This window comes from Coturnix japonica, unplaced genomic scaffold (assembly GCF_054131305.1).
Source record: "Coturnix japonica strain WE unplaced genomic scaffold, WE-NBRP24 Scf055, whole genome shotgun sequence".
Classification (NCBI taxonomy): domain Eukaryota; kingdom Metazoa; phylum Chordata; class Aves; order Galliformes; family Phasianidae; genus Coturnix; species Coturnix japonica.
Genome location: NW_028188958.1, coordinates 425,001 through 437,188, shown reverse-complemented (window position 1 = coordinate 437,188; position 12,188 = coordinate 425,001). Strand labels below are relative to the sequence as shown.

Sequence of the window (12,188 nt, the reverse complement as noted above, 5' to 3'; positions counted from 1 at the left end):
GGGGGGATGCACAGAGCCATCCCATAGGGGGATGCACAGGGCCATCACATGGGGGATGCTCAGAGCCACCCCATAGGGGGATGCTCAGAGCCATCCCATAGGGGGATGCACAGGGCCATCCCATAGGGGGATGCTCAGAACTATCCCATGGGGGATGCACAGGGCCATCCCATGGGGGGGATGCACAGAGCCATCCCATAGGGGGATGCACAGGGCCATCACATGGGGGGATGCACAGAGCCATCCCATAGGGGGATGCACAGGGCCATCCCATAGGGGGATGCTCAGAACTATCCCATGGGGGATGCTCAGAGCCATCCCATAGGGGGATGCACAGGGCTATCCCATAGGGGAATGCACAGGGCCATCCCACCCTGCTCCTTGGGCACAGTGAGAGCTCTGGGTGCATCCCAGGGAGGAAAAGCAGCTCCTGGACTTCAGCTTCTCTCTTCTCCTTTGCTGCCTGTTGCTGTCCTGAAGCCATCCCCCAGATTTTTCTGCATCCTCATCTTTAACTCCTGTGTTACTCCATCATGGGAGAAACTGGGTCCCTTCCAGCTTGGGATGTTCTGTGGTTCAGTGCCCACAGCCCCTTCACCTGCTGGGCTGTTCCTGCTGCCCTGCCATGCGGGCGCCACACAGATACCACAGATACCCAACCCAACCATTCTGTAGTTCTATTATCTATAAGAACTCTTCCAACTCAACCACTGTGGGATTCTATGACCTATAAGGACCCTTCTCTCACACCTGTTCTGTGGTTCCGTCATCATTAAGGACCCTTCCAACCCAACCATTCTGTGGTTGTCACCTTACGGACCCTTCCAACCCACCTGTTCTGTGATCCCGCGATTCCCAGGGGAGGCACAGGGCTGAGCGCTCCGCTCCCCATGGATCACCCAGCAGCAGCACAGCTTCTGCAGAGGCCCAAATGGATCATAGATCAGCTCTCACCGGGCCTCACACGAGGAAGGAACGTGGTGGGAAGCGCCTCCCCCCACTGCTCGTGTCCCCTGCCCCTCACAGTGCACATGCAGGAACAGAGAAACTGCAGGGATCGTGGAAGGAACAGCAGGGAAGGAGCCCCTTCTGCACTACACAGCCCCATCCAGCTACACGGCGGGATCAAGGAAGGAAGAGGAAAGGTGCAGATGTGGGTCCTGATCAAGGAAGGAAGAGGAAAGGTGCAGATGTGGGTCCTGATCAAGGAAGAGGAAAGGTGCAGATGTGGGTCCTGATCAAAGAAGGAAGAGGAAAGGTGCAGATGTGGGTCCTGATCAAGGAAGAGGAAAGGTGCAGATGTGGGTCCTAAGTCCTACACACAAAGGGCACAGCGAGGAGAAGGCTGGAATAAAAGGTGCAGAGGAAAGTGAAGGGAAAAAAAATAGAGAATAAAAATCATAGTTACCCAGTTCATGAAGCTGCTCGTCTACTGCGAAGCATGAATGGAAATAGAAGAGAAAAACCATGGGATGTGTGTTAGCTGAGAGCAAAGCAGCGCCGTGCGGGGTCGGAGCACAGGACCACCCCTGGGACGTGGCCCCTTGAAGCCCACATCCGTGGGATGCAGCCGCTCCGCACCGCCACACAGACCAAAACTAACAGGCTACTTTATAAACACAGCCTCCTCTTTACCTAAAAGAAAAGCAGATTAACACCAACAAAAGGCAACCCCGGAGCTGCGGGTGCTCCATCTCTGGGTGGGTAGATGGGGCCCTGGGCAGCCTGAGCTGGGGGGCACACGACCCACGGCAGGGGTGGAACTGGACGACCCTCCAACCCGAGGCACTCCATGATTCCATGATTCCATGACAATTCAATGAGCACTGCCAACTGTTGGTGTGCTCCAGAGAGGACATGAGCAGCTGGGTACTTCCAGCCACCACAGTCCTCATGGCAGTGCTTGTGTGTAACGCCAGACCAAAGCCATTGCTTGGATCCCCCCTCAGCCCCAGAGCTCTCAGCCCTTCCTCACCAGGAGATGCTCTGCCCTGCTCAGCTCCCATTGCAGCCCTGCACTGCTGTGAGCACAGCTCCTGGTGAGCAGAGAGCTGAGCTGTCCCAGCACGCGTTGGTCCTACGGCCGCTGCAGCCTGCCAAGCCCAACCCAAGCTTTTCCTCTAATAATAGGCCCACGTTCCCCTCACAGCCAAAATCTGGGACGCCACTAAGGTCATGCTGAGGAACACAAGGCGCTGCCTTGAATTAATGAACGAGTTTCTAATTCTGGAAGGTAAATAAGGAGAGCTGCCAGCTCCATGCACACCTCAGGACATCGGACTGGAATGTCCTCTTAATTTAGAGGTTTCTAAGGAAGGAGACTGTGAATTTGACGTGGCAACCCTGGACCCAACAGGTCGTCTTTAGAGGTCATCCACAAAGTACATTTCAGCCTCAGATTTGTTCGCCATGACATTTGGCAGAAGAAACATCTTCACCATGTTACCGGGGGCAAGGCTGCACTGTGGGGCATGGCAACATTGTAGGGCAAGACCACATCATCCGGCAAGGCCGTGCTGTAGGGCAAGGACATACTGTAGGGCAAGGACATGTTATAGGGCAAGGCCATGCCGTAGGGCAAGGCCATGCTGTAGGGCAAGGACATACTGTAGGACAAGGCCATGCCGTAGGGCAAGGCCATGTTGTAGGGCAAGGCCACACTGTAGGGCAAGGCCATGTTGTAGAACAAGGCCATGCTGTAGGGCAAGGCCACGTTGTAGGACAAGGCCACACTGTAGGGCAAGGCCATGTTGTAGGGCAAGGCCATGCTGTAGGACAAGGCCATGCTGTAGGGAAAGGCCACACTGTAGGGCAAGGCCACACTGTAGGACAAGGCCACACTGTAGGGCAAGGCCACGTTGTAGGGAAAGGCCACACTGTAGGGCAAGGCCATGCCGTAGGGCAAGGCCATACTGTAGGGTAAGGACATGTTATAGGGCAAGGACATGTTATAGGGCAAGGCCATGTTGTAGGGCAAGGCCATGTTATAGGGCAAGGCCACACTGTAGGGCAAGGCCATGCTGTAGGGTAAGGCCACACTGTAAGGAAAGGCCATGTTGCATGGTAAGGCCACGTTCTAAGGCAAGGCCATGCTGTAGGGTAAGGCCATGCTGTATTGCCAGGATAACATCAGAATTACCACAAACACCTCAAACCCAGAGGGAACAACAGCACTCTCTTTTTTGTGTGCATGTGTAGAAGTGCTCCGGGACTCCCTGATCTGGAGCCTAGAGGAATCTTAGTGAAGAAGGGGCAGTAAGGAAACTCTATTCCCCCTGGGAAAAGCAGCAGCCAAAGATCCAACAGTGGGATTTACAGCGACCAGCTGCACGTCCAGAAGTTTGCAAATAGCAGCAATGGTGGGAGATGCCCAGAGACCCCAACCAGCTCCTGCAGATCAGCAAAGCTGCAGCCCTGGGTGCAGCCCTTCCCATCCGCCACGGATGGAACGAATCCATTACGGCGCCGGCGCTCTCATGTGCAAAAAGATTTGTTAATTTATATCAGAGATCTGAACCGAAATGTATTAGTCACAGCAAATCATATTTATAAGTAGATGCTCTTCGGCGGAATTAAAGCGGATATAATTTCTTTTATGATAATTATAGCTTTGGGAGTGAACCAAACCAAACCAAATGAACGATTTCAGCTCCAAGTCAGAGGCCACGGCGGCTGTCGGGGCAGCAGGGGCTGCTCCAGGGGGCACCATCTGGGTGGGCATCGGGGGGAGGCATGGAGGGATCCAGCAGATGAAGCCTCCAATGACCGCTGCTGGCCAGCAGATGTTCATTCAGCCCCCATTGCCGTGCAGATGGACAGTGGCGAGGACTTGGAGGAGAACAACGCTCAGAAGCCAAACGCCCCCAACCGCCCCCTGCAAGCGGCCACCATGGGACCCCCCTTCCAGCCCACAGCCCCTGGAGAGCACTGCAGTCAGCAGAGGAGCTCCTGCTCCTCCAGGTGAGTGCATGTGCCCAGCTGCAGAACCTCACACAGCTGCCTCCATCCATGACATTCGTGCTCCTAATGAACTGTGACTGTTCCCACCATTGAAAGTCAGCTACCTGGTATCCAGAGGTAATGCACAGCAATCACAGAAAATCCTCACCATCATCCCTTATAATCTAGAAATAGGCAATACAGGCCCTCAGCATCAGCCTGCTACGGGTCTCTTGGGACATCCACCCACAGTCTGGGCTTGGAGCACCTGTTGGAGCTGTGGGTTTCCCTGCTCCTCGCAGGGACTGGGCCCAGATGGCCCTTAGAGATCCCTTTCAACCCAAATCATTCTATGGTTCTATGAAGGTCCCTCCAGACCCAAATCATTCTACGGTTCTATGAAGGTCCCTTTCAACCCAAACCATTCTATGGCTCTATGAAGGTCCTTTCTGACCCAAACCATTCTATGGTTCTATGAAGGTCCCTCCCGACCCAAACCATTCCATGGTTCTATCATTCTATGCTACCCATGTATATGGTGCAAGGTCTCCATTCCGGGTTTGGCTTTCACACCACCCTGCACCCAGTCTCACCCCAAGGCTCAGATCTCAGCCCCCATTCCCTGAGGCTCCTGGAGATAGGAGCTGGGACTTGGCACATTGACCCTTGGGCACAGCGGTGGGGGCACCTCTCACCCACCCACGAGCACAGTAACTGCCCCGCGTTGTACTCAGATCCATCAGCTGTGATCCCGTGGGGAAGGAAACGCGCCTTCCGACAAGCAGCAGGGATAAATGACAATGGAGCACACACACATCTGACAGAGGGAGTTAAACAAAGAGCAGAACGTGTGGATCATTGCTAATTCTTAATCAAGACAAGAAAAACACACCGAGGAGGGCCCCTCCCGCCCACCACTGCTCCCAGCAGCGGCAGCTTCCAGACGCGGTGGTGACTCATTGCTTGGGGAGCCCCGCAGGGTGGGACCCCGCAGGGTCTGCATGTCATCCCCAAACACAGCTGGGCTCAAGGCAAGTTGCTCCCATCAGCCCTGGGACCCACGTGCAGCATCCCCCAGGGACAGGGGTCAAATCCTTCTCCCAGCAGAGCTCAGGAGCCACCGCTGCACCCCAGCAACCAGCAGCCCCTGACAGAAACATCCTACATCCATGGGGAGCACAGCACCTCTGGGGCTGTTCAGTTGTTCATTAACCTCATCATTATGAGACTAAATAGACAAACGAGGTATTTAAATGGAGCAGAGACAGCCACGAGTGCCCAGCTCTCACCCCCTCTGCAGAGCAACACTACAGCCACATGGGAAGGAAGAACAGTGGTTCATTGGGGAACAACTGCTGGTTCCAAGGGAATCAGGCAATCATGTAGGTTGGAAATGACCTCTGGGATCCCCGACCCAACCCCAGCCCATCCCACTGCCCACGTCCCCAAGTGCCCCATCCCTGTGCTCACCCAACACCCCCAGGGATGGGGACTCCCCCCTGCCCTGGGCAGCTGTGCAGTGCTGACCGCTCTTTGGAGCACAGCTTGGTCCCCATCTCCACCCTGACCCTCCCAGCACCGTCAGCCCATCCCCTCCCGTCCCATCGCCATTCCCTGCGGATGGAGACCAACCCCTCCTTCACTCCATCCTCCTTTCAGGAGGGCACAGAGCGCTCAGCTCTCCCTCAGCCCCTCTGCCCCACACTGCCCCATCCCCACACACAGCGCTGTGCTGCAGACCCCCCCAGGGCATCAACATCTTCCTTGTGCTGAGGGACCAATAACTCAGGAGAAGACCAAGAATTTTGGTTATCTCCATCTGGGTCAGCTGAGGTGTCAGATCAGCGCTGTCCTATTTGCTGACTTCCCCCATGGGAGGCTGAAGATGACAGCAGAGCACGGGAAGCTGATGCTGAAGCCAACATCCCTGCTGTGGATTGCAAGAGAACCCACTAATGGTCAGGAGAGACAGCAAAAGGGCTATCTATATCTGAGCTAGTCAACAGAGAAACGGGCTATTTCAGAGCGTGATTCATCAGACTGATTTTAAATGTCTAACTTGGGATGAGATAAATTGCACTTTGGAAGAGCTATTTCTCACCACTGACTGCAGGGAGTCCAGACAGCGGCCTCAGGTGTGGCTGTGCATGGCAGCCAGCCCCACGCTGGTGGGTGAGTCACCCCTCGGGCTCCCAGCAGCCTCACAGCATCACCTGGAGCAAAGCAGGGATGTTGGGTTACCCAACACACAGGGATGGGTGTGCAGTGTGGGGTTACCCCAGTCCCAACATACAGGGATGGTTGTGCAGTATGGGGTTACCCCAATCCCAACACAGAGAGATGGGTGTGCAGCATGGGGTTACCCCAATCCCAACACAGAGAGATGGGTGTGCAGTATGGGGTTACCCAATCCCAACACAGAGAGATGGGTGTGCAGTATGGGGTTACCCCAATCCCAACATACAGGGATGGGTGTGCAGTATGGGGTTACCCCAGTCCCAACACATGGTGATGGGTGTGCAGTATGGGGTTACCCCAATCCCAACACACGGTGATGGGTGTGAAGCAGTGGGGTTACCCCAATCCCAACACACAGAGATGGGTGTGCAGTATGGGGTTACCCCAATCCCAACACATGGTGATGGGTGTGCAGTATGGGGTTACCCCAGTCCCAACAAATGGTGATGGGTGTGCAGTAACAGGGTTACTCCAATCCTAACATACAGGGATGGGTGAGCAGTATGGGGTTACCCCAATCCCAACACACAGGGATGGGCCCCAAAGAACCTTAAGAGGCCCAACAAAGCCAAACACCAGGTATGGGGTGGTGGACAGAAGAAGCTCTGAGGAAGGCATCATGTCTGTTGTGCTGGCAGGACTGTGGGGCCCATCCCCTCCACCACAGCGCTCAGCAGTGCACAAGGGACAAATCCTGCTTTGCTGCAGAGCTCGGATGTAGACAAAGCCCAGGAAATGGAGAAGGACCTTCAGGAGGAGTTCAGGAGCGCAAATCCCCCCAACAAACCTCCTGAAAAACACTTTGGTGTTAAATTAAGAGGATTACTCCCTGCTTCTCCCCAGGCATCTGCACTTTTAAGTCCTGCAGCGCTCGGAGAACAACCAGTGGATGAGGAACAAATTGGATCACGGGCTTGGCAAGGAACATTTAAAAAGGGGTTATCTGCAAGAGAAAGAATTCTTGGAAGGAAAAAGTGCATCCAAAAGCAAAATGCACAAAGGAGAGAGAAACACGGAGCCGCTCCGCATCGCCTGGTGGAAAGAAGACCAAGAAAACAAGGGGTGTTTGTGGTGCACGTTGGGCGCACGCACACATGGTTTGCTGCCCTTGGCCCCAGATCCCACTGCTGAACCACAAGGGGGGTCAGCAGGAACCTCATAGGTGGGAACAGAAGAGGGGGCTCAGGAGGCAGCGACTCACAGCAGCAGCCCAAGGAAGGCAGGAGATGGAGCAGGGTGGATGGCAGCACGTTTGCCTGTGTCCCAAGCAGGGCTGCTTCTGCTCAATGGGCACACTGAGATGAGTTGGGTTGGACTCAGTGATCTCAGAGGTCTTCTCCAACCTCAGTGGTTCTGTGACTGTACAGCCTTAAGCAGGGAGCTCCCAGCACAGGCTGCAGAAGCAAAGCACCACCACCAACATTCAGATGGCAACGCGCAGTAATGTGGGGCACCCACACAGCACATCTGAAACCCACATCAACAGCATCTGAAGGCGCTGAGGAGTTTCATCTTCCTGAGTTTCAGAGGCACTGAGGCAGCCTCCCTTGTAAATGCAAACAGGGAAATGTTGAAAAGGGAAACGATCATTACCACTCCCCGTTAATAAGAGGAGAAATGTCATTAAAACACGCAGGTAAGGAATGGATGACAAACCCACAGCAGCACGGGAATGCTCACCCCATCCAACCCCCTGCTGTGTGCGGGGTCACCAACCAGCAGCCCAGGCTGCCCAGAGCCACATCCAGCCTGGCCTTGAATGCCTGCAGGGATGGGGCACCCACAGCCTCCTTGGGCAACCTGTTCAGTGCGTCACCACCCTCGGGGGGAAAAACTTCCTCCTAAGATCCAACCTGAACCTCCCCTGTCTCAGTTTCAAACCATTCCCCCTTGTCCCATCACTGCCCACCCTCACAAACAGCCGTTCCCCTCCTGTTTGTGGTCTCCCTTCAAGCACAGTGAGGTCCCCCCGCAGCCTTTCTGGTGGATTATTCTCTCATTTCCAGAGGGATTGTTGTGCTGTGGTTGGACATCTCATCTCACACAGCACCAACACCCAGCGGCCGCGTTCCCGACCCACAACACAGTTTCTCAGTGGAAAAATCCTGCCCTAAACTCGGGGAAATGTAGCACAGCAGAAAGCAGGACTGATGGCAGACAGCGATCCCGAGGGGTTGTGTAATCCTCGGAGCGACGGCCACCAGCCGCATCCTGGCTTCTTCCCATCTCTTTCAAAACGACCTTCCCAGAAAGAAGGAGGGAACTGAACGAATTTCTTGACCCTGTTTCGAAGTAAAAGCTGATCCAGGAATTCCAATTCCATCCCAGTGCTGAGGTGGGTACAGAAACACCCGGAAAAAGGAATTCCCACAAACAGTGCTAGGAAGGGAGCTGTGGGATCAGTGGCAGGAGCCCACCTGCTTTCAACATGGGGTTCAGTCCATGAGTGGAACACAAGGAAATGCTCAGGGACCTCTGGATCTCTTGCAGGACCTACAGCACTTGCTTTGGAATGCAGCCCTGCTTTACAAAGCACCGCGGTCATGCAGGTCCCATGGGGAGCATTGAGGGAGGGGATGGGGCAGTGTGGGGCAGAGGGGCTCAGGGAGAGCTGAGCGCTCTGTGCCCTCCTGAAAGGAGGATGGAGTGAAGGAGGGGTTGGTCTCCATCCGCAGGGAATGGCGATGGGACGGGAGGGGATGGGCTGACGGTGCTGGGAGGGTCAGGGTGGAGATGGGGACCAAGCTGTGCTCCAAAGAGCGGTCAGCACTGCACAGCTGCCCAGGGCAGGGGGGAGTCCCCATCCCTGGGGGTGTTGGGTGAGCACAGGGATGGGGCACTGGGGGACGTGGGCAGTGGGACGGTGGGATGGGTTCAGGTTGGATCTGGGGACCCAAGAGGTTTTTTCCACCTGAATGAATCTGTGACTCTACGCTGAGCGAGCTCGACTTGCGCAGCCTGACCCGTGGCAAGAATTAAACTTGAAGCAGAGTGACAAAATTTTAGGCCAGACCAATTTTTTTCCTCACCATAGTTTAGAGCTGCTAAAAATAGAGTTTGTAACGCCAGCCGGTGGCAGCTTTAATAACCACAGAGGGACGGCGCGTTCTGCATGTCCCCAGGGAATCTCCATTTCTTCTTTACGCTGTAGTCAATTCTGACACCTCTTCCCATTGCCCTGTCCTCGTTAGGCACTCCTAACCTTCCTCATAAGGTGTGATTGATGTCAGACCATCAGCAGCACTTTGGAGACCTTGTACGAGCCCCACAAACTGCCCTTCCCTGCACCCACCGCCCCATAGCACCTTCCTGGCCCACAGCATTGCTGCTCACCTGGGGGAAGGGTCCTGTGCTGCCCGGGGGATCCACACACACAGACCCTGGTCCCACCCCCATGGGCTGCATCCTCACAGCCGGAGCCGTCCTGCCCCACAGAGCCCTTGTGGGTCCCAAAGAGCCACAGAATGGTCAGGCTGGAAGCGACCTCAAAGTCCCCAGAGCCCCAAGCCCTGCTGTGGGCTGCGTGCCCCTCCTCCCATTGCAGCCCCTCCAACAAATGGGAGGACAAAGCCATGGGCAGGTTGGAACAGCCCTACAAGTGTGAATACACCAAAGTGTGGTTGAGCAGATACAGAACAGACACAAAATGGTGAGTGGGATTCCAAAAAATGAAACAAAAATGGAACTTTCGCGGAACATCTGGACAAGAATTGCATCAATAAGCCAAGGAGCCGCTTCCACAGACCAATGGAAATGGACACTTCTCTGCATCAGGCACAACTGCCTGTCTAATGCCACGACTGGCCAGAAGGGGTGAGCAGGGATACGAAGGAGGTCAGATATTTATGTAGAAATGAGCAGATGGAGCTTCACAAGGAGAGACACCCCAATGCTCATCCCATCCAACCCCCTGCTGTGTGCAGGGTCACCAGCCACCAGCCCAGGCTGCCCAGAGCCACATCCAGCCTGGCCTTGAATGCCTGCAGGGATGGGGCATCCACAGCCTCCTTGGGCAACTTGTTCAGTGCGTCACCACCCTCGGGGTGACAAACTCCCTCCTAAGATCCAACCTGAACCTCCCCTGTCTCAGTTTCAAACCATTCCCCCTTGTCCTGTCACTGTCCGTCTCACAAACAGCCGTTCCCCCTCCTGTTTATACACTCCCTCCAAGCACTGGATGCCCACACTGAGGTCTCCCCACATCCTTCTCTTCTCCAAACCAAACAATCCCATTTCCCTCCACCTTTCTCCAACTGCTTGTCCAGGCACCAGCAGCCCACGCAACAAAATCCCCTTCTCCTCCAAAACCAGGTTCTTCCAGCTCCCCAGGACACTTCAGTTTTATTCTGTTCGTTTCCTTCCAACCTCCATAACCCACTCTTAGGTTTTCCTTCCACCGTTCGCTCCTCAGTTTCCAGCTGAAGGAAATAATGGACTAAGGTCTCCAAGAGCTGTCCGTGGTCCTGAAAACGCTTCCAACCACGACCACCAGCCCAGTGCTGCGACCACCACGGCACAGCCCGGATGGACCCACACAGTGGGACCAGCATCGGTGGGACCAATGTGTGCCAGGAGCCCCCCAGCTCCCACCCAACCCCAGTGTTGGGCCAATGGCTCTTTCCTATACAGCCCAGTCCCCAGGAGCTGCAGGGATATGGGGAACTGAGAGTGATAAGTGTGACCCCGGGGGCTCATGGGGACACCCAGCCCCAAATGGTGACACAGAGACGGGGCTCGGGGGGAACAGAGGGGCCTCAAGAACAGGGGACACTACAGCACGAGGCGGGTGCTGCCCTTCAACCCCATCAATGGAACACGCAGCCCTATGGGGCCACATGGATCCCAAGTGAGCACCAGTCAGCACTGAGTGCTGGTCTGTGAGCACAGCACAAGCCTTTAGTTGTGCTGACCTTGGAGGCAGCTCCTGGTGCTGTTGTGGCCGGGGCACCCCAATGAGTGGCCGTGCAGCTGGGAGCAGCATGTTACAGCCAGGCTCTGTGAGCTCAGGGCTCTTCTCCAACCTGAGTGATCCTTTAATTTGAGCAGACAGGCACAAAGGGTGGAAGGTTCCAGAGCTGCCTCCAGAACAGAGTTGCAGTGGAGAGACTTCAGCAGCCCCCAGGGGCAGCTCCTGGGCAGGTGTAAGGCTCCCAGTACGGCAATGCTTCATGCAGAGGGTGGTGAGGAACTGCACAGGTTGCTCAAAGAGGCGGAGCTGCCCATCCCTGCAGACACCCATGGTCAGAGGATGGGGCTGTGAGCACTGATGGAGCTGTGGGGGTCCCTCCTCACTGCATGGAATGGGACCGGGCGGCCTTTGGAGGGAGCTTCCAACCCAAACCATCCCATGGTTCTATGGCTGCTGAGCAGCTCCTCACCCACCAGGATCCCCACGTCGTACTGTGTGATGGCAGAAGGAAGTCAGAGCCTTACAACAACCCGAGCCACAGGTAAAACAACCCCGTCTCTAAATCCCCAGTGCAACAGAGAACTATCATGGCACCATCGGCTCAGATACTGCAACACAGAACGGCAGTAAGGACTGCACCATGGAGCAGAACCTGCTGCTGGGTGCACATAGTAACAGTTGCTTGAGAATCACTCCTCCTGATCACAACGTGTGAAGAAAAGAGATCCAGAACCGGCGCGCTCGTCGTGCTCCTGCTTTCCCCTTATTCCCAGGCTGCTGCCCGGGTCCCTCTGCAACCTCAGGGTTCTGAGGCTGGTGCCGATCCATTCCCCCCTTTTTGGGGGCTCTGACACCTCATTTTGTTTCTCATTGGCAGCAACCAGCAGCTCAAGGACAGACTCCCTTCTCTGCACGTAGTTTTGCTATTTTACAGATGAAATATCAGCACTGATTGTCACCCAATGGCCACCAGGATGGTCACAGCCCCCTGCCCTGCTCACTGCCTGACCTGCACTGTGCTTTCAACCCAATTCCTGCCGACAGCTCATGAAGAAACATCCAGAGCAACAAACCCAGCATGAGACCGACCCCATCACACCAG

General features: G+C 55.3%; 1 protein-coding gene across 14 annotated transcripts in view; it reads right to left on the bottom strand.

Moving 5' to 3' along the window:
* SHANK3 (SH3 and multiple ankyrin repeat domains 3) overlaps positions 1–12,188 on the bottom strand; it is a 284,023-nt gene that overhangs the window by 146,854 nt on the left and 124,981 nt on the right. For 12 of the 14 annotated variants that reach the window (XR_014941032.1, XM_085533171.1, XM_085533169.1 and 9 more), the window contains one exon: positions 1,409–1,432. The exons of the other annotated variants lie outside the window; for them this stretch is intronic. Coding sequence is in view for 11 of the 12 variants with exons in the window: in XM_085533171.1 (XP_085389297.1) it covers positions 1,409–1,432 (24 nt within the window). In the remaining variant the exon portion in view is untranslated. The remainder of the gene's footprint in view (positions 1–1,408; positions 1,433–12,188) is intronic. 14 annotated transcript variants of the gene reach the window in all.